The following is a 24,174-nucleotide window of genomic DNA, read 5'->3' on the forward strand; positions in this document are numbered from 1 at the left end:
CGGGTTCTGTTGAAGTGATAACCTGGATTCTTTGGGTCCGACTCCAATAAACAAAAGAAGGTTTCATTTGAAAGCAGTTCTTCCTCCTCTTCCTCAGTCCGCTCTGCTTACGGACCGGAACCAGAACTCTGTGGTTCTGGAGGTGAAGCCAAGCTCAGGGTCTCAGGCTGATGGAGAGCGACCCCTGCTGGCCGGAATAGAAACCACTCCAATCAAATCAAAACCGTTTAGTTGAAGATCGGTTTTATTCTAAAACTTCCTGAAGCTGAAAGGAATCACAGCACAGACATCCCATAATCCCCCATAATCCCCCTGAAGGGCCCGGTCTGACCGCTGAGGAGCAGCTCCCAACACAGCCGCTGGGATTCAGAACGCGCTCGCTGGGACTCCATTTCCCAAGATGCTCTGCTCCAAGCAGCACGGTCTCTTCTGAGGACAGAAATGTTCCTACAGATGGAGCCCCGGTCTGGGACCTGATGACGCCCCGCCTCCTCCTCCACCTCCGCCTCCTCCTCCGCCGCCGCCTCCTCCTTCTCCTCCTCCTCAGAGATCATTTCTGCAGCTCCAGCGGCGTGCTGAACGTCTCGTACACGTTGGCTGCAAACTCCTTCACCTGGTCGTTCAGCAGAAGTTCCTACAGGGAGCAGAAGAAGAAGGAGCACCTTTCAGGAGAGGAGGGGGACAGGGGAGGGGGACAGGGGAGCGGGACAGGGGAGGGGGACAGGGGAGGGGGACAGGGGAGCGGGACAGGGGAGGGGGACAGGGGAGCGGGACAGGGGAGCGGGACAGGGGAGGGGGACAGGGGAGCGGGACAGGGGAGGGGGACAGGGGAGGGGGACAGGGGAGCGGGACAGGGGAGGGGGACAGGGGAGCGGGACAGGGGAGGGGGACAGGGGAGGGGGACAGGGGAGGGGGACAGGGGAGGGGGACAGGGGAGCGGGACAGGGAAGGGGGACAGGGGAGGGGGACAGGGGAGCGGGACAGGGGAGGGGGACAGGGGAGGGGGACAGGGGAGGGGGACAGGGGAGGGGGACAGGGGAGGGGGACAGGGAAGGGGGACAGGGGAGGGGGACAGGGGAGCGGGACAGGGGAGGGGGACAGGGGAGGGGGACAGGGGAGGGGGACAGGGGAGCGGGACAGGGAAGGGGGACAGGGGAGGGGGACAGGGGAGCGGGACAGGGGAGGGGGACAGGGGAGGGGGACAGGGGAGGGGGACAGGGGAGCGGGACAGGGGAGGGGGACAGGGGAGGGGGACAGGGGAGGGGGACAGGGGAGCGGGACAGGGGAGGGGGACAGGGGAGGGGGACAGGGGAGCGGGACAGGGGAGGGGGACAGGGGAGGGGGACAGGGGAGCGGGACAGGGGAGGGGGACAGGGGAGGGGGACAGGGAAGGGGGACAGGGGAGCGGGACAGGGGAGGGGGACAGGGGAGGGGGACAGGGGAGCGGGACAGGGGAGGGGGACAGGGGAGGGGGACAGGGGAGGGGGACAGGGGAGCGGGACAGGGGAGGGGGACAGGGGAGGGGGACAGGGAAGGGGGACAGGGGAGCGGGACAGGGGAGGGGGACAGGGGAGGGGGACAGGGGAGGGGGACAGGGGAGCGGGACAGGGGAGGGGGACAGGGGAGGGGGACAGGGAAGGGGGACAGGGGAGCGGGACAGGGGAGGGGGACAGGGGAGGGGGACAGGGGAGGGGGACAGGGGAGCGGGACAGGGGAGGGGGACAGGGGAGGGGGACAGGGGAGCGGGACAGGGGAGGGGGACAGGGGAGGGGGACAGGGGAGGGGGACAGGGGAGGGGGACAGGGGAGGGGGACAGGGGAGGGGGACAGGGGAGGGGGACAGGGGAGGGGGACAGGGGAGCGGGACAGGGGAGGGGGACAGGGGAGGGGGACAGGGGAGCGGGACAGGGGAGCGGGACAGGGGAGGGGGACAGGGGAGCGGGACAGGGGAGCGGGACAGGGGAGCGGGACAGGGGAGGGGGACAGGGGAGCGGGACAGGGGAGGGGGACAGGGGAGGGGGACAGGGGAGGGGGACAGGGGAGCGGGACAGGGGAGGGGGACAGGGGAGCGGGACAGGGGAGGAGCCCCGCGAGGCCAGTAGGAGGTTTAAAGGAGCGGAGGCGGACGCTACCTGAACCAGGAGGCTGGGAGTCTCACTGCAGACGGTGTTTATCTGGCCGTTGATGATGGGGATGATCTTAGCCAGCGGCAGACTGACGGCGGACAGGCTGGGGAGACATGATGACATCATCAGCACAGACACACCCCTTCAATTCTGCCTAGCAACAAACTCCTTCAGCTCTCAGAGGGAAGATGGAGACGCTCAGAGGGAACGCTGCAATGATCTGATGAGGAGCTCTAAAACCTCCAGACCAGACTTTGACCTGTCTAACCTAAAGGAGGCAGAGCCAGGCTGCGTGTCAGTGGGAGACGTTACCTGTCCGGCCCAGAGGAGGCGGGGCGGTCCGCCGCAGGCAGGCGGAAGAACTCAGCCAGGTTGTCCAGGAGGCGGGAGAACGCCCGGTTCAGACACGTGCTCAGAACTTTGCTGAAATCTGGACTGAAGACGGAAACAAAGCTTAAACCTGCTGGACTCAGAGGACACGCGGCAGCGGGACGCCCCTACCTGTCCAACATGTCTCTGGTCTCATTCAACAGTCTGATGGTCACCACATCTTCTTCCGTCAGGCCGCACGCCTGCAGAGGACAGAAACAGGCAGAGTTAGGAGCCCAGGAGGACGTCCCACCGCAAGCCGGCGAGCGGCGTCCTCAGCCTGCAGCCACCTGGTCAGCCAGAGCGTCCTCAGCGTCCGCCAGCATGTAGGAGGACAGCGGACGGCCCGAGTCCACCTCCACCTCTGCTCGGATCCAGCTCAGCTGCTGCTCCAGCTCCAGCAGGGACAGACTCTGCTTCAGAGGCACCCTGGACAAGGACGGACAAGGACAGGACGGGAGAGGACAGGACAAGAAAAGGACAGGACATAATGTTCTCAGAGGACAGCAGGTTTTCTCCAGGTGAACTGAATGAGGACAGGTTGAGGTTTACCCCCCCAGGGAGTTCTGGACGGCCGCCTTCACCCTCCTGATCAGCTCCGTCAGACCTGCAGAGACACATGGAGACAGACGTCTGTGAGGACAGCGACCAGCAGGAAGTGGACTGAGGTCCTGGTGAAGCTCTCACCGTCTCCTAGAAGATACTGGATGCTGGACAGGTACTGCTGCTGGACGCCTGGAGGGGTCAGCAGAGTCTGGGGACAAACAAGGACACAACGTCTGTCCAGGTTCTACTGAACTCAGAGAGACTCTGGCTGATCTGAAGACTCCTTTCCTAGACTCAACTCTGGAAGGAAGGAAGGAAGGAAGGAAGGAAGGAAGGAAGGATGGAAGGGAGGATGGAAGGAAGGATGGAAGGAAGGAAGGAAGGAAGGAAGGATGGAAGGAAGGATGGAAGGAAGGAAGGAAGGAAGGAAGGATGGAAGGAAGGATGGAAGGAAGGAAGGAATGAAGGATGGAAGGAAGGATGGAAGGAAGGAAGGAAGGAAGGAAGGATGGATGGAAGGAAGGAAGGATGGATGGATGGAAGGAAGGAAGGAAGGATGGAAGGAAGGAAGGATGGAAGGAAGGAAGGAAGGAAGGAAGGCAGGAAGGAAGGAAGGAAGGATGGAAGGAATGAAGGATGGAAGGATGGATGGATGGATGGAAGGAAGGAAGGATGGATGGAAGGAAGGAAGGAAGGAAGGATGGAAGGAAGGATGGAAGGAAGGAAGGAAGGAAGGAAGGCAGGAAGGAAGGAAGGAAGGATGGAAGGAAGGATGGAAGGAAGGAAGGAAGGAAGGAAGGATGGATGGAAGGAAGGATGGAAGGAAGGAAGGATGGAAGGATGGAAGGAAGGAAGGAAGGATGGAAGGAAGGATGGAAGGAAGGAAGGAATGAAGGATGGAAGGAAGGAAGGAAGGAAGGATGGATGGATGGAAGGAAGGAAGGAAGGAAGGATGGATGGATGGAAGGAAGGAAGGAAGGATGGAAGGAAGGAATGATGGAAGGAAGGATGGAAGGATGGAAGGAAGGATGAAAGGATGGAAGGAAGGAAGGAAGGATGGAAGGAAGGAAGGAAGGAATGAAGGATGGATGGATGGAAGGATGGAAGGAAGGATGGAAGGATGGAAGGAAGGAAGGATGGAAGGAAGGATGGATGGATGGAAGGATGGTAGGAAGGAAGGAAGGAGAGAGAACCAGAGGAAGGAAGGAAGGATGGAAGGAAGGATGGAAGGAAGGAAGGAAGGAAGGACTGATGGAAGGAAGGATGGAAGGAAGGAAGGAATGAAGGATGGAAGGAAGGAAGAAGGAACAGGAATGCGGATGGAAGGAAGGATGAAGGAAGGATGGATGGATGGAGGAGTGGAAGGAAGGTAGGAAGGAAGGAGGATGGATCGGAAACAGGAGGAACGGAAGGAAGGAAGGAAGGATGAAGGAAGGATGGAAGGATGGAAGGAAGGATGGAAGTATGGAAGGAATGAAGAAGGATGGAAGTAAGGAAAAGGAAGGGAATGAAGGATGGATGGATGGAAGGATGGAAGGAAGGACTGGAAGGAAGGAAGGAAGGAAGGAAGGATGGAAGGAAGGATGGAAGGAAGGGATGGAAGGAAGGAAGGAACGGAGAGAGAAACAGAGGAAGGAAAGGAATTAGGAGGAAGGATGGAAGGAGGAAGGCGAAGGGAAGGGAAGGATGGAAGGAAGGATGGAAGAAAGGAAGGATGGGAAGGAAGATGTGAAGGAAGGATGGAAGAGAATGGATGGAGGCAAGTCAGGGGACGGTGGATAAGGAATGATGGAATGGAAACGAAGAAGGTTGGAAGGAAGGATGGAAGGAAAGGAAGGATGGAAGGAAGGTAAGGAAGGATGTGAAGGATGGTTGGAAGGAAGGATGGAAGGAAGGAAGGATGAAGGAAAGGAAGGAAGGAATCGATGGATGGAAGGAATGAAAGGTAAAGGAAGGAAGGATGGGAAGAGGATGGATGGCCAAGGATTGGAAGGAAGGATGGAAGGCAAGGAAGGGACAGGAAGGACTTGAAGGATGGAAGGAAGGAAAGGAGTGAGCAAGGATGGAAGGACAGGATTGGAAGGAATAGGATGGAAGGAAGGAAAGGACTGCGAAGGAAGGTAGGGCTGGTGAGAAGGAATGAAGGAAAGGATGGAAGGAAGGAAGGATGGAAGGAATGAAAGAGAGAGGATGGAAGGAAAGGAATGAAGGGTTGGACAGGAAGGAAGACAGGAAGGACCACGCCATGAAGGATGGAAGGAAAGGAAGGATGGAAGGGAAGGATGGATGGATGGAAGGTAAGGGTGGAAGGTTGGAAGGAAGGAAGGATGGAGGAGGAAGGAATGAAGGATGGATGGGCAAGGTTGGAAGGACGGATGGAAGGAAGGATGGAAGGAAGGATGGAAGGAAGATGGATGCGATGGAAGGATGGAAGAGAAGGAGAACGAGATAAACCTGAGGAAGGAAGGAAGAAGGTGGAAGGAAGGACGGAATGAAGGATGGATGAAGGAATGGAAGGAAGGATGGATGGAAGGAAGGGAAATCGGATGGATGTGATGGAAGGAAGGAATAGGCAAGGATTGGAAGGAAGGACTGGAATCGGAAAGGATGGAAGGATGGAAGGAAGGGGATGGATGGAACGGAAGGAAGGACAGGAAGGATGGATGGTAGGAAAAGGATGGACAGGAAGGCATGGAAGAACGGAAGGAAGGATGGACAGGAAGGAATGGATGGACTGGAAGGATGGAAGAGGAATGAAGGAGAGGAGAGAACCAAGAGGAAGGAAGCGAGGATGGAACGGAAGGAAGGCAAGGGATGGTAGGGATCGGATGGAAGGAAGGAAGGAAGGATGGAAGGAAGGAAGCGCATGGAAGGAAGGATGGAATGGATGGAAGGAAGGATGGAAGGAAGGAAGGAAAGGATTGCAAGGATGGATCGGAAGGAAGGATGGAAGGAAGGTTGGAAGGATAGGAGGGAAGGATGGTAGGAAAGGATGGATGGAAGGAAGGAAGGAAGGATGGACAAGGAACGAGGAAGGATGGACAGGAAGGTTGGAAGGAAGGAAAGATGGAGAGGAAGGAAGGAGAGGACGGATGGAAGGAAGGAAGGATGGAAGGAAGGAAGGAATGAAGGATGGAAGAAGGATGGAAGGAAGGCTATGGATGGAAGATTGATGGGAAGGAAGGAAAGATGGTAGGAAGAAGGGAGGGAGGGAAGGATTGAAGGAAGGTAGGAATGACAGGATGGATAGGGACTGGAAGGAAGGATGGAGGATGGAAGAAACGGATGGAAGGATGGATGGACCACGGAAGGATGGGAAGCGATGGAAGGAAAGGAAGGGTGGAAGGATGGCTCAGGAGAGGGAAGGAAATGGAAGAATGAAAGATGGAAGGATGGAAAGGAATGAAGGATGGAGAGAAGGAAGAACGGATGGAAGGATGGAAGGAAGGTGCGAAGGAGGGAAGGAATGAAGGGACATGGCATGGATGGAAGGATGGAAAGCAAGGATGCGAAGGAGAAGGGTAGGAGGAAGGAAGGACAGGAAGGATGGAAGGATGAACGAAGGAAGGATGGAAGGTAAGGTGGAAGGAAGGAAGGAAAGTTGGAAGGTTGGAAGGACGGAAGGAAGCGACTGATGGAAGGAAGGATAAGGATGGAAGGAAGGATGGAAGTAAGGACTGTGTCAAAGGAGGAAGATGGATGAACGCGAGGAAGGATAGGAAGGAAAGACGGATGGCAAGGAAGGAAGGAAGGCTCTCGCGTTGGATGGATGAAGGATGGTAATGAAGGAAGGAAAGATGGAAGGAAGGAAGGAAGGAAGGATCGGAAAGGCAGGATGGAAGGAAGGAATGAAGCGATGCGCTCTCGCGAGGAAAGAGGAGGAGTGGAAGGATGGAAGGAAGGGATGGGGTGGTGAATGGATGGAAGGACAGGAAGGAATGAAGGAAGGGATGGAAGGAATGAAGGATGGACAGGAATGAAAGATGGAAGGATGGAAGGACTGGAAAGGATGGACCAGGAGGAAGAGGACAAGGATCCAAGAACACACGGCCAGGAATACAAGGAGAAAGAGGAAGGACGAGGGGAGGGAAGGAAAAGGAGGAGTGACCACCCCCGGAGGGGCAACCCCAACGGAACGCAAGGCATGCAGGATGATGGAAAGAAGGAAGGAAAGGAAGGACAGGCATGGAGAGGACAGGATGGAAGGATGGAAGGAAGGATGGAAGGAAGGAAGGAATGAAGGATGGATGGATGGATGGAAGGATGGAAGGAAGGATGGAAGGATGGAAGGAAGGAAGGAAGGAAGGATGGAAGGAAGGATGGATGGATGGATGGAAGGATGGAAGGAAGGAAGGAAGGTAGACTGAGATCCAGCACGGAAGGAAGAGGTAGGAAGAAGGATGGAAGGAAGGAAGGAAGGAAGGAAGGAAGCGATGGAAGAAGGTAGGAGGAAGGAATGAAGGATCGGATAGGAGGAAGAGAAGGAAGGAGGATGGATGGAGTTGGAAGGAAGGAAGGAAGGAAGATGGAAGGATTGAAGGATGAAGAAAGGAAGGAAGAAAGGAAAGGATGGAGGGTAAAGGAAAAGGGTGGAAGGAAAGGAAAGGAAGGAATGAAGGAAGGATGGAAGGAAGGAAGGATGGAAGGAATGAAGGATGGAAGGAAGGAAGGATGGAACGAAGGAAGGAAGGAAGGATGGAAGGAAGGAATGAAGGATGGAAGGAAGGAAGGATGGAAGGAAGGAATGAAGGATGGAAGGAAGGAAGGAAGGAAGGAAGGAAGGAAGGAAAGATGGAAGGAAGGAAGGAAGGAAGGATGGAAGGAAGGATGGAAGGAAGGATGGAAGGAAGGAATGAAGGATGGAAGGAAGGAAGGATGGAAGGATGGAAGGAAGGATGGAAGGAAGGATGGAAGGAAGGATGGAAGGAAGGAAGGATGGAAGGAAGGAAGGGTGGAAGGATGGAAGGAAGGAAGGAAGGAAGGAATGAAGGAAGGATGGAAGGAAGGAAGGATGGAAGGAATGAAAGATGGAAGGATGGAAGGAATGAAGGATGGAAGGAAGGAAGGAAGGAAGGAATGAAGGATGGAAGGATGGAAGGAATGAAGGATGGAACGAAGGAATGAAGGATGGAACGAAGGAAGGAAGGAAGGATGGAAGGAAGGAATGAAGGATGGAAGGAAGCAAGGATGGAAGGAATGAAGGATGGAAGGAAGGAAGGATGGAACGAAGGAAGGAAGGAAGGATGGAAGGAAGGAATGAAGGATGGAAGGAAGGAAGGAAGGAAGGAAGGAAGGAATGAAGGATGGAAGGAAGGAAGGATGGAAGGAAGGACACGATGGAGGAATGAGAGAGGAGCAGCAGCAGGGAGGACAGCTGAAGGAGCAGCTCCTCCTCTTCCTCACCGTCACGCTCTTCCCCACAGAGTTATCCAGGTACAGGTATCCCCCGATGATGTTCAGCTGGACCCTGAGCAGGACCACCAGCATGCAGGTGCTGTAGACGGCCACCATGGTCCGGGTGAAGCCTGCGGACAGAGGACCAGCTCAGGACAGAAGTCCAGCTCAGGACAGAAGACCAGCTCAGGACAGCGTCCCAGCAGCAGGACAGCGTCCCAGCTGCAGGGCAGCGTCCCAGCAGCAGGAAAGCGTCCCAGCAGCAGGAAAGCGTCCCAGCGCTGGTGTCCCAGCAGCAGGACAGCGTCCCAGCGCTGGTGTCCCAGCAGCAGGACAGCGTCCCAGCAGCAGGACAGTGTCCCAGCGCTGGTGTCCCAGCAGCAGGACAGGAAACTTACTGATGATCTTCAGGTCCTCCCAGATCTCCAGCTTGTTGGCCGGTCTGTTAAAGAAGGAGGAGAAATTGAGTCTGCAGGAGGTTCCACCATAAACCAGCAGCAGACCTCCCTGACGCTCCTCACTTTGTCTTCAGCAGAGCGGTCAGACTCTCCGAGTGGAGCTGGTTGATGATGGCGTCTCTGAGCGCAGGAAGCATGGACAGCACTGCAGGACAGAAAAGCAGTCAGGAAGGTTCCTCCCCGCTTCAGGAAGCCCTTCCTCCTCTCCTTACCGGTCATGTTGCACGTTCTCTGGTTGCTCTCAAAGTGGAACTGCCTCCTGGCCTGAGCGATGTACTCACTCGCCTCCCGCTCCTGCACCTCCTGGATCTTCTTCTGAGCATATTTGCCCAGGAAGTAAACTCCTGGTAGGAGAGCAGCAGCAGAGCAAAGCTTCAGAGGAACATTCGGAGCAAAATCAACAAAAACATGTTTTCTCTCCAGCAGAAGGAATCCGTGATAAAAACGACAAACTAAGCAGATCTACGTCCACCACAGGGAGACGCAGATAGAAATCTTCATCTAGATGCTCCAGGCTGTTAGCAACATAATGGATGTGCATCTGTGGTAAAGACAAGTGGGACAGAGGGTTCATTAACAGAAGGTGGACAGAAAACCTCAGGACGTCTCAGAGGGCCTTCAGCCGGCCGCTGAGGAACGCTCCAAAGGCAGGAGGAACGCCCCAAAGGCAGGAGGAACGCCACAAAGGCAGGAGGAACGCTCCAAAGGCAGGAGGAACGCTCCAAAGGCAGGAGGAACGCCACAAAGGCAGGAGGAACGCCACAAAGGCAGGAGGAACGCCACAAAGGCAGGAGGAACGCTCCAAAGGCAGGAGGAACGCTCCAAAGGCAGGAGGAACGCCCCAAAGGCAGGAGGAACGCCACAAAGGCAGGAGGAACGCTCCAAAGGCAGGAGGAACGCCACAAAGGCAGGAGGAACGCTCCAAAGGCAGGAGGAATGCTCCATAGGCAGGAGGAACGCCCCAAAGGCAGGAGGAACGCTCCAAAGGCAGGAGGAACGCCACCGAGGCAGGAGGAACGCTCCAAAGGCAGGAGGAACGCCCCAAAGGCAGGAGGAACGCCACAAAGGCAGGAGGAACGCCCCAAAGGCAGGAGGAACGCCACAAAGGCAGGAGGAACGCCACAAAGGCAGGAGGAACGCTCCAAAGGCAGGAGGAACGCTCCAAAGGCAGGAGGAACGCCACAAAGGCAGGAGGAACGCCACAAAGGCAGGAGGAACGCTCCAAAGGCAGGAGGAACGCTCCAAAGGCAGGAGGAACGCCACAAAGGCAGGAGGAACGCCCCAAAGGCAGGAGGAACGCCACAAAGGCAGGAGGAATGCTCCATAGGCAGGAGGAACGCTCCAAAGGCAGGAGGAACGCTCCAAAGGCAGGAGGAACGCCACAAAGGCAGGAGGAACGCTCCAAAGGCAGGAGGAACGCCACAAAGGCAGGAGGAACGCTCCAAAGGCAGGAGGAATGCTCCAAAGGCAGGAGGAACGCCACAAAGGCAGGAGGAACGCTCCAAAGGCAGGAGGAACGCCCCAAAGGCAGGAGGAATGCTCCATAGGCAGGAGGAACGCCCCAAAGGCAGGAGGAACGCCACAAAGGCAGGAGGAACGCCACAAAGGCAGGAGGAACGCCCCAAAGGCAGGAGGAACGCCACAAAGGCAGGAGGAACGCCACAAAGGCAGGAGGAACGCTCCAAAGGCAGGAGGAACGCCACAAAGGCAGGAGGAACGCTCCAAAGGCAGGAGGAACGCCCCAAAGGCAGGAGGAACGCCCCAAAGGCAGGAGGAACGCCCCAAAGGCAGGAGGAACGCCACAAAGGCAGGAGGAACGCTCCAAAGGCAGGAGGAACGCTCCAAAGGCAGGAGGAATGCTCCATAGGCAGGAGGAACGCCACAAAGGCAGGAGGAACGCTCCAAAGGCAGGAGGAATGCTCCAAAGGCAGGAGGAACGCCATTAAGGCAGGAGGAACGCCACAAAGGCAGGAGGAACGCTCCAAAGGCAGGAGGAACGCCACAAAGGCAGGAGGAACGCTCCAAAGGCAGGAGGAACGCTCCAAAGGCAGGAGGAACGCCACAAAGGCAGGAGGAACGCCCCAAAGGCAGGAGGAACGCCACAAAGGCAGGAGGAACGCTCCAAAGGCAGGAGGAACGCCACAAAGGCAGGAGGAACGCTCCAAAGGCAGGAGGAATGCTCCATAGGCAGGAGGAACGCCACAAAGGCAGGAGGAACGCCACAAAGGCAGGAGGAACGCCCCAAAGGCAGGAGGAACGCCACAAAGGCAGGAGGAACGCTCCAAAGGCAGGAGGAACGCTCCAAAGGCAGGAGGAACGCTCCAAACGCAGGAGGAACGCCACAAAGGCAGGAGGAACGCCACAAAGGCAGGAGGAACGCTCCAAAGGCAGGAGGAATGCTCCATAGGCAGGAGGAACGCCACAAAGGCAGGAGGAACGCCACAAAGGCAGGAGGAACGCTCCAAAGGCAGGAGGAACGCCACAAAGGCAGGAGGAACGCTCCAAAGGCAGGAGGAACGCTCCAAAGGCAGGAGGAATGCTCCATAGGCAGGAGGAACGCCACAAAGGCAGGAGGAACGCTCCAAAGGCAGGAGGAATGCTCCATAGGCAGGAGGAACGCCACAAAGGCAGGAGGAACGCCACAAAGGCAGGAGGAACGCTCCAAAGGCAGGAGGAACGCCCCAAAGGCAGGAGGAACGCCCCAAAGGCAGGAGGAACGCCACAAAGCCAGGAGGAACGCCACAAAGGCAGGAGGAACGCTCCAAAGGCAGGAGGAACGCCCCAAAGGCAGGAGGAACGCTCCAAAGGCAGGATGAACGCCACCGAGGCAGGAGGAACGCTCCAAAGGCAGGATGAACGCCACCGAGGCAGGAGGAACGCTCCAAAGGCAGGAGGAACGCTCCAAAGGCAGGAGGAACGCCACAAAGGCAGGAGGAACGCTCCAAAGGCAGGAGGAACGCTCCAAAGGCAGGAGGAATGCTCCATAGGCAGGAGGAACGCCACAAAGGCAGGAGGAACGCTCCAAAGGCAGGAGGAATGCTCCATAGGCAGGAGGAACGCCACAAAGGCAGGAGGAACGCCACAAAGGCAGGAGGAACGCTCCAAAGGCAGGAGGAACGCCACAAAGGCAGGAGGAACGCCACAAAGGCAGGAGGAACGCTCCAAAGGCAGGAGGAACGCCACAAAGGCAGGAGGAACGCCACAAAGGCAGGAGGAACGCTCCAAAGGAAGGAGGAACGCTCCAAAGGCAGGAGGAACACCACAAAGGCAGGAGGAACGCTCCAAAGGCAGGAGGAACGCCCCAAAGGCAGCAGGAACGCCACAAAGGCAGGAGGAACGCTCCAAAGGCAGGAGGAACGCTCCAAAGGCAGGAGGAACGCCACAAAGGCAGGAGGAACGCCACAAAGGCAGGAGGAACGCTCCAAAGGCAGGAGGAACGCTCCAAAGGCAGGAGGAACGCCACAAAGGCAGGAAGAACGCCACAAAGGCAGGAGGAACGCTCCAAAGGCAGGAGGAACGCTCCAAAGGCAGGAGGAACGCCCCAAAGGCAGGAGGAACGCTTCAAAGGCAGGAGGAACGCCACCGAGGCAGGAGGAACGCCACAAAGGCAGGAGGAACGCTCCAAAGGCAGGAGGAACGCTCCAAAGGCAGGAGGAACGCCACAAAGGCAGGAGGAACGCTCCAAAGGCAGGAGGAACGCCCCAAAGGCAGGAGGAACGCTCCAAAGGCAGGAGGAACGCCCCAAAGGCAGGAGGAACGCTCCAAAGGCAGGAGGAACGCCACCGAGGCAGGAGGAACGCTCCAAAGGCAGGAGGAACGCTCCAAAGGCAGGAGGAACGCCACAAAGGCAGGAGGAACGCTCCAAAGGCAGGAGGAACGCCACCGAGGCAGGAGGAACGCCACAAAGGCAGGAGGAACGCCACAAAGGCAGGAGGAACGCTCCATAGGCAGGAGGAACGTTCCAAAGGCAGGAGGAATGCTCCAAAGGCAGGAGGAACGCTCCAAAGGCAGGAGGAATGCTCCAAAGGCAGGAGGAACGCCCCAAAGGCAGGAGGAACGCTCCAAAGGCAGGAGGAACGCCACAAAGGCAGGAGGAATGCTCCAAAGGCAGGAGGAACGCCACAAAGGCAGGAGGAATGCTCCATAGGCAGGAGGAACGCCACAAAGGCAGGAGGAACGCCCCAAAGGCAGGAGGAACGCTCCAAAGGCAGGAGGAATGCTCCAAAGGCAGGAGGAACGCCCCAAAGGCAGGAGGAACGCCTCAAAGGCAGGAGGAATGCTCCAAAGGCAGGAGGAATGCTCCAAAGGCAGGAGGAACGCCACAAAGGCAGGAGGAACGCCCCAAAGGCAGGAGGAACGCCCCAAAGGCAGGAGGAATGCTCCATAGGCAGGAGGAACGCCACAAAGGCAGGAGGAACGCCCCAAAGGCAGGAGGAACGCTCCAAAGGCAGGAGGAATGCTCCAAAGGCAGGAGGAACGCTCCAAAGGCAGGAGGAACGCCACAAAGGCAGGAGGAATGCTCCAAAGGCAGGAGGAACGCCACAAAGGCAGGAGGAACGCTCCAAAGGCAGGAGGAACGCCCCAAAGGCAGGAGGAACGCCACAAAGGCAGGAGGAACGCCCCAAAGGCAGGAGGAACGCTCCAAAGGCAGGAGGAACGCCCCAAAGGCAGGAGGAACGCCCCAAAGGCAGGAGGAATGCTCCAAAGGCAGGAGGAACGCCCCAAAGGCAGGAGGAACGCTCCAAAGGCAGGAGGAACGCCCCAAAGGCAGGAGGAACGCCCCAAAGGCAGGAGGAACGCCACAAAGGCAGGAGGAACGCCCCAAAGGCAGGAGGAACGCCCCAAAGGCAGGAGGAACGCCACAAAGGCAGGAGGAACGCCCCAAAGGCAGGAGGAACGCTCCAAAGGCAGGAGGAACGCCCCAAAGGCAGGAGGAACGCCCCAAAGGCAGGAGGAACGCCACAAAGGCAGGAGGAACGCCACAAAGGCAGGAGGAATGCTCCAAAGGCAGGAGGAACGCCACAAAGGCAGGAGGAACGCCCCAAAGGCAGGAGGTTATCCAGCAGCATGGTCTGCGCTGTTATTCCACGCCAGAACGCCAGAGGGCCAATCAGGAACCAGCTGTGGGTCTAGATACGGCCGAGGAGGTGAGGAAGGGGGGGCAGTTTGTTCAACAACGGAGGGACATGAGGGCCAAAAAGAGCGGAGATCCAGGAGGAAAAAGGGTCCCAGCGCACCTCGCTCTGCTAGCTGCTCCATCTCCACCAGGCGTTTTCAAAAACACTAACTTGCCCAATAAAGGTTTAGAATTAATACTTAATTGCTATAGGAAAATAGTCGCATTATTATTATAATATTAACATCATCCATAAAACTATGGAAAGCAAATTAATCAACCTTGGTAGTTGGTAAAATGATGGAACCAGGAAGCTCCACTCAGAGGACAGACAGTGGAAGCCTCTGGATCAGCTGATCAGGAAGGCCAGCTCTGATTGGATGCCCTCTGGACTCAGTGCAGGAGGTGGGGAACAGATGAACCCCCCCCCCCCCCCCCCCCATGCTGGTTCAGCTGGTGCTGAACTGGACAGCTCCTTCAGTGACAGACTGCTGCACCTTAAATGCACCAGGGAGCGTTATCACAGATCCTTCCTCCCAGCAGCTGGAAGACTCTAGAACCACCACTGTTCCCAGTAACCTCAACCAGTTCTTCCATTCAGGCTGATTCTGCTCAGTTTCTACCTTAGTCAGTTAAATAACCTGCTGCTGTCATTCTGCACATCTCTGATGTTGCTGCTATTTTCAATTTACTGTAAAAATGTCCATAGCTGCATATTGGTTATTTATTCTCCAGTTTTATATTGTTAAAACACATTACAGGATTTTATTGTTTATATTATAACTCTTCACTATTATGTTATTCTTATACATTTTTCTAAGGTCCACATTTGTGTGACCATTTTTTCCTATAATCTTTTTGCTGCTTTAAACGCCAGTTTCCCCATTGAGGGGCAATAAATGGATTTTCTATTCTATTCACTTCTAGTTTCTGATTTTAACTTTTAGAAATACATGTTCAATAAAGTGTTAGAAAATTAAAATATTCAGATCTTCTTTGGCCGAATTAAGCATAAAGTTTTCATGTTTATGTCAGAAGTTTAAAACACCATGCAGGTGCATCTACTGTCCGGTTTTTCCTCATTAGTCCTGAATGCGGCGGTAAATAAAGGGAGTCTGGCCTGTAGCTGCTGCTAGCATGGGAGCAGGTAGCACCCACCTCCGACCACAGCTCCGGTGAAAATCACTTTCTTCTTGTGTCGTTTGATAAAATTCCACAGCGATGAAAACATCTTCAAACAGCTGAAAGTTTAAACATTAAAACCTCTGCGTAGTTTATAGCTCCTTATATCACACACATGTTAGCCGACTGCAGCTCAGCATTAGCATTAGCATGCTAGCCGTCGCTCACTAATCCCGCGACAAAACATCCGGTTTGACATTTCAAAATAAAGGGCCACTTTTTAATTCAATCATACTTTGATTTACAGCCTGAGTTTAGATCTTAGAATGACGTCAGATTAAACAGTGCTTTTTAAAATACAAAGGCCGACGTGCCTAGAGGGCGGCCATATTGGATCAGACCACAGTTCAGACAGCTGCTGTCAGAATGAACAGGAGGCGCCTCAGATCTCAGTTTAATCCTAGGAAACATTCAGAGATAAAATTACAATAATCTCTTCCATGTAAAAACCCCTTAAAAGACCAAAACTAATTTAAAACTAAACTTTCAGTTAAATTACACAGATTTATTAAGATTAAAAACTTAAAAAACTGAACTCAAACTGGATGAGATTTGTGCAAAGTTATATATTTTTAAAATTAATATGATAAACACAAAGTTTTATGTTAATATAAGATTATGGTTTACTAATAATTTATATAGTATATTCAGTCTCAGCGATGGACAGGTGTCCCCCGCCTGTCGCCCGTAGACAGCTGGAGATGGATGGATTATTCAGTGTTTTTAACTATTGCTCTTTGATAATAAGCATTAAGATCTATAGAGGAAAATTAGTTGTAAAGTGATTTGCAAAAGAGAGTAAAGTTATTATTGTTTTTTATTTGATTTTATGTTAATTTATTATTAATCCTTTTTCATTGTCAAGATGTAGGTGAATGGTAAAATTAAACTTAAATTTGTCTTCCAAAACTCAAAGATCTGATTCAACGGATGGTCATCCCTCGAGTCATCCGTTGAAATATCAGCTGTGCTGCTGCCATCAACACCTTTGTTTCTAGATGTTGGAGCTTGGCCTGTTTTCCAGTGTAGTCCTGTTTCTCTGACTGTGACTAACTGGATGTGCTCTCTTCATCCTCTGACATGGGAGCTGGCTCGGAGCTCGTCTGCCTGGCTGTGTGTTTCCTGGACGGGGCCGCCTGTGGAGCTGGTTGACAGTTGCCTTTTGTATCTATGCTTCTTTTTCTACGTCTGCTTCTGTCTCCTTGAACCCCAGTGGGCCTCAGCAGATGGCCGCTCACACTGAGCCTGGTTCTGCTGGAGGTTTCTTCCTGTTCAAAGGGAGTTTTTCCTCTCCACTGTCGCTACAAGCATGCTTAGTGTGAGGGATTGCTGAAGAGTCAATGAGTCCATGCAATCAGCTGGTTTTCCTTAGATAGAAAACTTTGAATCAATCTGACTGGATGATCTGGTTGAACTGGAAAGTGACCTGAGATGACATGATGTGAATTGGAGCTATAGAAATAAACTGAATAGAATTGGTTAGGGTAGAAGGTCGACCTCCCCAAGATGGCGCCTGTAATTCCTGCGCCGTGACAGTCAATGCAGTATCCTCTCTTAAAATATGTCTATGTTAAATTACACCTGTTATACTTTCGCTTATTTCTGTATGCAAGCAGAGCTTTTATTTTGTGCATCACTCCACGCCGTTTCCGGTTGAGGCCTTACGTAGTGACGTCAACTTTACGTAAAGGAGCGCCATTGGTCGAGGTCCGTCCCAGATAATCTTCCCCAATTATTAGCGAAGCGAGTTTATTATGGTTCGAAAGTCATAATAATCCTGATTATAGTTTCTTTGCATTCAGACTGTCGCTGTGGAGCGACAGCAGCAGTCTCCATGGCAACAGAAGAGGGTCGTAAAGCCGAGCCAGAGGTCGTTTTTTCTGTAACGGAGGAAGAAATCAACCGTTGGATGTCTAGAGCTTTTGAAATGGTGAGTTTTTAGTCATAAAATTCGCCACCTGCGTTTGTTTCTTTGGCTATTTGACAATTCCATTCTTTGAACAGGAAGTAAACTTCCAGCAGAACCAGGCTCAACTGTTTGAAAAAGATTAATTGGTTACATTTTTAAAAGATAAATCTGGAATTAGTTCAGATAGTTTATTTAGGGATTAAATTGTTTCGTTGTTCCATCAGTCAGCTGTAATGATAATTTCATGACAAACTTTAAATGAAAAGTTTTCTTTAATTAGCTCAGGTTTAGCTTTCTGAAGCTGCCTCCTTGGTCCTGCTGGGAGACTGGATTTGGTCCACTCCGGCCCTGGACTGTCCCTGACACGTCCAAACCGGCCCTGGACTGTCCCTTACACGTCCTAACCGGCCCTGGACTGTCCCTGACACGTCCAAACCGGCCCTGGACTGTCCCTGACACGTCCAAACCGGCCCTGGACTGTCCCTTACACGTCCTAACCGGCCCTGGACTGTCCCTGACACGTCCTAACCGGCCCTGGACTGTCCCTTACACGTCCTAACCGGCCCTGGACGGTCCCTGACACGTCCAAACCGGCCCTGGACTGTCCCTGACACGTCCGCTCTGGATGGTCTCTGACACGTCCAAACCGGCTCTGGATGGTCTCTGACACCCTGACGCTCCAAACCGGCCTGGACTGTCCCTTACACGTCCTAACCGGCCCTGGGACTGTCCCTGACACGTCCAACCGGCCCTGGACTGTCCCTTACACGTCCAAAACCGGCCCTGGGACTGTCCCTTACACGTCCTAACCGGCCCTGGACCTGTCCCTTACACGTCCTAACCGGCCCTGGACTGTCCCTTACACGTCCTAACCGGCCCTGGACGGTCCCTGACACGTCCAAACCGGCCCTGGACTGTCCCTGACACGTCCGCTCTGGATGGTCTCTGACACGTCCAAACCGGCTCTGGATGGTCTCTGACACGTCCACTCCGGCTCTGGACTGTCCCTGACACGTCCAGGCCGGCCCTGGACTGTCCCTGACACGTCCAGGCCGGCCCTGGACTGTCCCTGACACGTCAAAACCGGCCCGGCCCTGGACTGTCCCTGACACGTCCAGGCCGGCCCTGGACTGTCCCTGACACGTCCAAACCGGCCCTGGACTGTCCCTGACACGTCCAAACCGGCCCTGGACTGTCCCTGACACGTCCAAACCGGCCCTGGACTGTCCCTGACACGTCCAAACCGGCCCTGGACTGTCCCTGACACGTCCAGGCCGGCCCTGGACTGTCCCTGACACGTCCAAACCGGCCCTGGACTGTCCCTGACACGTCCAAACCGGCCCTGGACTGTCCCTGACACGTCCAAACCGGCCCTGGACTGTCCCTGACACGTCCAAACCGGCCCTGGACTGTCCCTGACACGTCTTAACCGGCCCTGGACTGTCCCTGACACGTCCAAACCGGCCCTGCACTGTCCCTGACACGTCCAAACCGGCCCTGGACTGTCCCTGACACGTCCAAACCGGCCCTGGACTGTCCCTGACACGTCTTAACCGGCCCTGGACTGTCCCTGACACGTCTTAACCGGCCCTGGACTGTCCCTGACACGTCCAAACCGGCCCTGCACTGTCCCTGACACGTCCAAACCGGCCCTGGACTGTCCCTGACACGTCCAAACCGGCCCTGCACTGTCCCTGACACGTCCAAACCGGCCCTGGACTGTCCCTGACACGTCCAAACCGGCCCTGGACTGTCCCTGACACGTCCAAACCGGCCCTGGACTGTCCCTGACACGTCCAAACCGGCCCTGGACTGTCCCTGACACGTCCAAACCGGCCCTGGACTGTCCCTGACACGTCCAAACCGGCCCTGGACTGTCCCTGACACGTCCAAACCGGCCCTGGACTGTCCCTGACACGTCTTAACCGGCCCTGGACTGTCCCTGACACGTCCAAACCGGCCCTGCACTGTCCCTGACACGTCCAAACCGGCCCTGGACTGTCCCTGACACGTCCAAACCGGCCCTGGACTGTCCCTGACACGTCTTAACCGGCCCTGGACTGTCCCTGACACGTCTTAACCGGCCCTGGACTGTCCCTGACACATCCAAACCGGCCCTGGACTGTCCCTGACACGTCCAAACCGGCCCTGCACTGTCCCTGACACGTCCAAACCGGCCCTGCACTGTCCCTGACACGTCCAAACCGGCCCTGGACTGTCCCTGACACGTCCAAACCGGCCCTGGACTGTCCCTGACACGTCCAAACCGGCCCTGGACTGTCCCTGACACGTCCAAACCGGCCCTGGACTGTCCCTGACACGTCCAAACCGGCCCTGGACTGTCCCTGACACGTCCAAACCGGCCCTGGACTGTCCCTGACACGTCCAAACCGGCCCTGGACTGTCCCTGACACGTCCTAACCGGCCCTGGACTGTCCCTGACACGTCCAAACCGGCCCTGCACTGTCGCTGACACGTCCAAACCGGCCTTGGACCAGATGAAGATAAAAGGGTCTGATCATTTCTGGGTCTTTGTGTCTGCAGGCCAGAGACGCTCTGGACAACGGAGAGGTTCCAGTCGGTTGTCTGATGGTCCACAGGGACCAGGTGGTGGGGAAGGGAAGGAACCAAGTCAACGAGACTAAAAACGTAGGAAACAAAGCGTCTTCTTCTTCTCTCCCTAAAACCACGGACGTCGTCATGACAACGCCCCTGTCTGAAATGTTTCCAGGCGACTCGCCACGCTGAGATGGTCGCTTTGGACCAGGTTCTGGACTGGTGTTATCAGAAGAACCTGGACATGAGGATGGTTTGCCGGCAGACGGTCCTCTACGTGACGGTGGAGCCATGCATCATGTGCGCTGCGGCGCTGCGCCTCGTCAGTATCCTGCATCCGTCGCCGTCTCACCATCAGAGACGCCGACAGGTGACCTGCGGGGAGCTGGGTTCAGGTTCAGGTTGGAGCTGGTAGTCAGTGATGATTAATGAGGCTTCATCAAGCCAATATATTGATGCTGCGCTATTTCTGACAGAATACTGACACCTGCTGGACATTTAAAGACACTACAGGCAGCAGATTGGACAGAATAAACTGAATAGATCTGATGACCTAGAACGACGACATCATATTATTTCATATCTATGTTTAAATTTAAAATATCTTTGATATTTTTAGATGGAGCCAATAAATAATGTAAACATAATGTGACAATTTAAGGGAAGATGTGAATGAGGAAGCTTGTGGACTAGGATTTTAAATCACTTTTAATAAACTAAGAGTCGACTTGAAATTAACTTTAATTCTGATAAGTTGAATAACAGGAAAAGGAAAAGACGAGAAAATTAAAATAAAAAGGTTCCTTTTCCTTTTAGGCTCCAACATTCTGGATCATTTTAATGATAAACTGCAACAGATGAGACATTTTTTTAGCAGCTGCATCATGTTGACAGAAACGTTTAATCAGTCGGTTAGAAACGTCTGGATCGATCACATGACTTTAAGGAAACGACACGCGCACCGATGCAGCGTTTAGCTCTATGGGCTCCACGCACGCAGCCACGCATCGCTGTTAATGGTACCATCCTCCTGGTAATGGTTGGGGTCGGGTGACCTTTGGGGTCGGGGTGACCTCACTGCGCAGATGTCCGGTTGTTGGTCCCTCAGCGGCGCTCAGATATCCCTCTGGTGGCGTACGGCTGCAGGAACGAGCGGTTCGGAGGCTGCGGATCGGTTCTGGACATCTCTACTGCAAACCTTCCCAACAGTGGGACCGCCTTCAGGGTCAGTGACCTCACTTCCTGCATTGAACCGTAGACTTTCTGCTCTAGATCAAGCATGGCGTTTGACAGGATCTTTGTGTGTTTAGTGCGTTTCAGGCCACAGAGCACAGGAAGCTGTGGAGATGCTGAAAACTTTCTACAAACAGGAGAATCCAAATGGTGCGTTACTGATCTACACATTCTGTTTCTAGTTTATCTAAACTATTTTAGATTTCTAAACCAACTAATGGACATTGAGGTCCAATAGGGTGACCTTTAGGTTCTGAATGACCCTTTTATTCTGACCCTGAATCAGATCAGGACCAAGGACAGAACCCAGAACCCGGTCGGTTCTGTCCTCGCTCAGAACCGACCGGGTTCTGTCCTCGCTCAGAACCGACCGGGTTCTGTCCTCGCTAAGAACCGACCGGGTTCTGTCCTCGCTCAGAACCGACCGGGTTCAGTTCTCGGTCAGAACCCGGTCGGTTCTGCCTCGGTGCGGCGCAGCAGCAGAGATTCAGTTTTTCTGAACCTTTTCTTTTTTTACCAACTCTGACTTCACCTGTTTTCATTAAAGGTCCGATTTGTTTGTTCTGTTTGCTTCTAGCTCCAAAACCCAAAACGAGGACGGACTGACCCGCCCAGACGTTCCTGGTTTTCCGGCTGAGTTTGAATCCTGGATTTTATTTCATAATAAAAGGTTTTTATTTAATGACTCTAGTTGGGTTTCTGTGAGTCGGCCAGCAGGGGGAGCTGTTCCACCCTGTTTAGGAACTCTGGGCTGATAATGATGGTCTGAACAGGTCATGTGGTCCCTGGGTTGATGATGTCATCACATGGTTCTGAGACCAACGAATCACGCCATGGAAGCCTGTTCCAGCTTTATTTTCACATGTAGCGTGGCGGATGAGAAGCTCCGCCTCTGATGGCGATCCGTTCGTCTGGTTCTGTTAGAATCATGCAGCGGAACATTCAGAGCAGAACTACACACAACAAAGAACGACAGCCGAGGACGTGGCGGTGGTCGGCGTGGAAACGCCCGGCTCCTCAGGGAGGCTCCGTTCTGCCGGGCCGGTTCTGGTGCCGAGCAGGACGTCATTCACCTTTGACCTTTACTGAGAGGAAGAGAGGGGGGAGAAAAGGTCAAAGGTCAAACATCTTATCGTCCCTCAGCAGGAACATTGATGACAATAAAAATTTATCAATAATCAACTAATAATTGTAAATATTCTATTAAAATGTAGATAAACTAAAACATTCTAATATCACTTCATCTATAGTAGTAATACTAATGGTAGTACTAATGGTAATGGTAGAACTAATGGTAATGGTAATACTAATGATAATGGTAATACTAATGGTAATGGTAATACTAATGGTAATGGTAGTACTAATGGTAATGGTAGAACTAATGGTAATGGTAATACTAATGATAATGGTAGTACTAATGGTAATGGTAGTACAAATGGTAATGGTAGTACTAATGGTAGTACAAATGGTACTGGTAGTACTAATGGTAATACTAATGGTAGTACTAATGGTAGTACTAATGGTAATACTAATGGTAGTACTAATGGTAGTACTAATGGTAATGGTGGTACAAATGGTAGTACTAATGGTAATGGTAGTACTAATGGTAGTACTAATGGTAATGGTAGTACTAATGGTAGTACAAATGGTAATGGTAGTTCTAATGGTAATGGTAGTACAAATGGTAGTAGAAATGGTAATGGTAGTACTAATGGTAATGGTAGTACTAATGGTAATGGTAGTACTAATGGTAGTACTAATGGTAATGGTAGTACTAATGGTAATGGTAATACTAATGATAATGGTAATACTAATGGTAATGATAATACTAATGGTAATGGTAATACTAATGGTAATGGTAGAACTAATGGTAATGGTAATACTAATGGTAATGGTAGTACTAATGGTAGTACTAATGGTAATGGTAGAACTAATGGTAATGGTAATACTAATGATAATGGTAATACTAATGGTAATGGTAATACTAATGGTAATGGTAGAACTAATGGTAATGGTAATACTAATGGTAATGGTAGTACTAATGGTAATGGTAGAACTAATGGTAATGGTAATACTAATGATAATGGTAGTACTAATGGTAATGGTAGTACAAATGGTAATGGTAGTACTAATGGTAATACTAATGGTAGTACTAATGGTAGTACAAATGGTAATGGTAGTACTAATGGTAATACTAATGGTAGTACTAATGGTAGTACTAATGGTAATACTAATGGTAGTACTAATGGTAGTACAAATGGTAATGGTAGTACTAATGGTAGTACTAATGGTAATGGTGGTACAAATGGTAGTACTAATGGTAATGGTAGTACTAATGGTAGTACTAATGGTAATGGTAGTACTAATGGTAGTACAAATGGTAATGGTAGTTCTAATGGTAATGGTAGCACAAATGGTAGTAGAAATGGTAATGGTAGTACTAATGGTAATGGTAGTACTAATGGTAATGGTAGTACTAATGGTAGTACTAATGGTAATGGTAGTACTAATGGTAGTACAAATGGTAATGGTAGTACTAATGGTAATGGTAGTACTAATGGTAGTACTAATGGTAATGGTAGTACTAATGGTAGTACTAATGGTAATGGTAGTACTAATGGTAGTACAAATGGTAATGGTAGTACTAATGGTAATGGTAGTACAAATGGTAGTAGAAATGGTAATGGTAGTACTAATGGTAATGGTAGTACTAATGGTAATGGTAGTACTAATGGTAGTACTAATGGTAATGGTAGTACTAATGGTAATGGTAGTACTAATGGTAATGGTAGTACTAATGGTAGTACTAGTATTACTCAGATTCATTGTTGGATGAACGATCCAAGATGGCTGCCTCCTTGTGAGGCGTCAGTGTTTGTGGGTAAATACTGACGGACGCTTCCATCAGGAAGTCGGTCCCTAAAGATGAGGGTGATGGTGAGGAGCTCCCTGACCTAACGAGTCGTTCTGAAGCAGCGGGTCACCTGTGGCCGTCTGGTCCCAGATGTAGCTGTTCAGGATCTCCCCCAGGACGTACATGACGCAGATCACCGCCGTCATGGCGCTGAAGAAGGCCACCCGAGCGAGCGGGGCGATGCGCTCCAGCACCGGGTACACCCACACCCCCGTCACCTGGTGGACCCAACACGTCCTGGTAGGGGGAGGAAAGAAGGAGCCATTCTGGAATTGTAGATCTATGAAGTGATGTCAATAACCAATCAAACGCAGACAAAGTAAACATGATCAGGAGACGTTCCTCCTGCTGATCCCTAAAAGACGTCTGACG

At 52.9% G+C, this 24,174-nt stretch overlaps 3 protein-coding genes across 6 annotated transcripts in view; 1 reads left to right on the forward strand and 2 right to left on the reverse strand.

Moving 5' to 3' along the window:
- Positions 1 to 226: 226 nt before the first annotated feature.
- On the reverse strand, positions 227 to 15,384 carry pex3 (peroxisomal biogenesis factor 3). The gene is made up of 12 exons (XM_038276978.1): positions 15,167 to 15,384; positions 9,105 to 9,236; positions 8,956 to 9,037; positions 8,833 to 8,876; positions 8,444 to 8,565; positions 3,182 to 3,248; positions 3,047 to 3,101; positions 2,785 to 2,923; positions 2,627 to 2,697; positions 2,438 to 2,560; positions 2,132 to 2,228; positions 227 to 634 (listed from the first exon to the last, which is right to left on the reverse strand). Exons 1-12 carry the CDS (start codon positions 15,237 to 15,239, stop codon positions 551 to 553), a joined length of 1,089 nt encoding a protein of 362 aa, XP_038132906.1. The 5' UTR covers positions 15,240 to 15,384; the 3' UTR covers positions 227 to 550.
- Positions 15,385 to 16,837: 1,453 nt separating this feature from the next.
- Positions 16,838 to 21,574, forward strand: adat2 (adenosine deaminase tRNA specific 2). 3 transcript variants are annotated; one of them, XM_038276984.1, is made up of 7 exons: positions 16,838 to 16,897; positions 16,993 to 17,120; positions 19,644 to 19,748; positions 19,831 to 19,981; positions 20,774 to 20,880; positions 20,966 to 21,038; positions 21,466 to 21,574. In XM_038276984.1, the coding sequence occupies exons 2-7, from the start codon at positions 17,025 to 17,027 to the stop codon at positions 21,492 to 21,494; spliced, it is 561 nt and encodes a 186-aa protein (XP_038132912.1). In that variant the 5' UTR covers positions 16,838 to 16,897; positions 16,993 to 17,024; the 3' UTR covers positions 21,495 to 21,574. The 3 variants fall into 3 exon arrangements, with proteins under 3 accessions (XP_038132912.1, XP_038132911.1, XP_038132910.1); XM_038276983.1 differs by having other exon boundaries at positions 16,849 to 16,897; positions 16,978 to 17,120; XM_038276982.1 differs by lacking the exon at positions 16,838 to 16,897 and having other exon boundaries at positions 16,904 to 17,120.
- A 153-nt stretch (positions 21,575 to 21,727) lies between these two features.
- Positions 21,728 to 24,174, reverse strand: part of aig1 (androgen-induced 1 (H. sapiens)) — a 15,779-nt gene continuing 13,332 nt past the window's right edge. Inside the window, exons 5-6 of one of the 2 annotated variants that reach the window (XM_038276980.1) lie at positions 23,843 to 24,039; positions 21,728 to 21,973 (exon numbers count right to left, since the gene is read on the reverse strand). In XM_038276980.1, coding sequence (XP_038132908.1) covers positions 21,954 to 21,973; positions 23,843 to 24,039 — 217 coding nt within the window. In that variant the 3' untranslated portion in view covers positions 21,728 to 21,953. The remainder of the gene's footprint in view (positions 21,974 to 23,842; positions 24,040 to 24,174) is intronic. The other variant, XM_038276981.1, reaches the window with a different exon arrangement.

This window comes from Cyprinodon tularosa, unplaced genomic scaffold (genome assembly GCF_016077235.1).
Source record: "Cyprinodon tularosa strain WSP-4 unplaced genomic scaffold, ASM1607723v1 ctg1296, whole genome shotgun sequence".
NCBI classification, from domain to species: Eukaryota; Metazoa; Chordata; class Actinopteri; order Cyprinodontiformes; family Cyprinodontidae; genus Cyprinodon; species Cyprinodon tularosa.

Excerpts from the sequence above, each read along its gene's own strand:
- pex3 (XM_038276978.1), bottom strand. The coding sequence starts at position 15,239 with ATGTTTTCATCGCTGTGGAATTTTATCAAACGACACAAGAAGAAAGTG. Across the intron at positions 2,561-2,626 it reads ACCAGAGACATGTTGGACAG|TCCAGATTTCAGCAAAGTTC; the intron begins GTAGGGGCGTCC and ends TTCCGTCTTCAG. Across the intron at positions 2,229-2,437 it reads GCCTCCTCTGGGCCGGACAG|CCTGTCCGCCGTCAGTCTGC; the intron begins GTAACGTCTCCC and ends ATGTCTCCCCAG.
- adat2 (XM_038276984.1), top strand. The coding sequence starts at position 17,025 with ATGGCAACAGAAGAGGGTCGTAAAGCCGAGCCAGAGGTCGTTTTTTCT. Across the intron at positions 19,749-19,830 it reads AAGTCAACGAGACTAAAAAC|GCGACTCGCCACGCTGAGAT; the intron begins GTAGGAAACAAA and ends AAATGTTTCCAG. Across the intron at positions 21,039-21,465 it reads CAAACAGGAGAATCCAAATG|CTCCAAAACCCAAAACGAGG; the intron begins GTGCGTTACTGA and ends GTTTGCTTCTAG.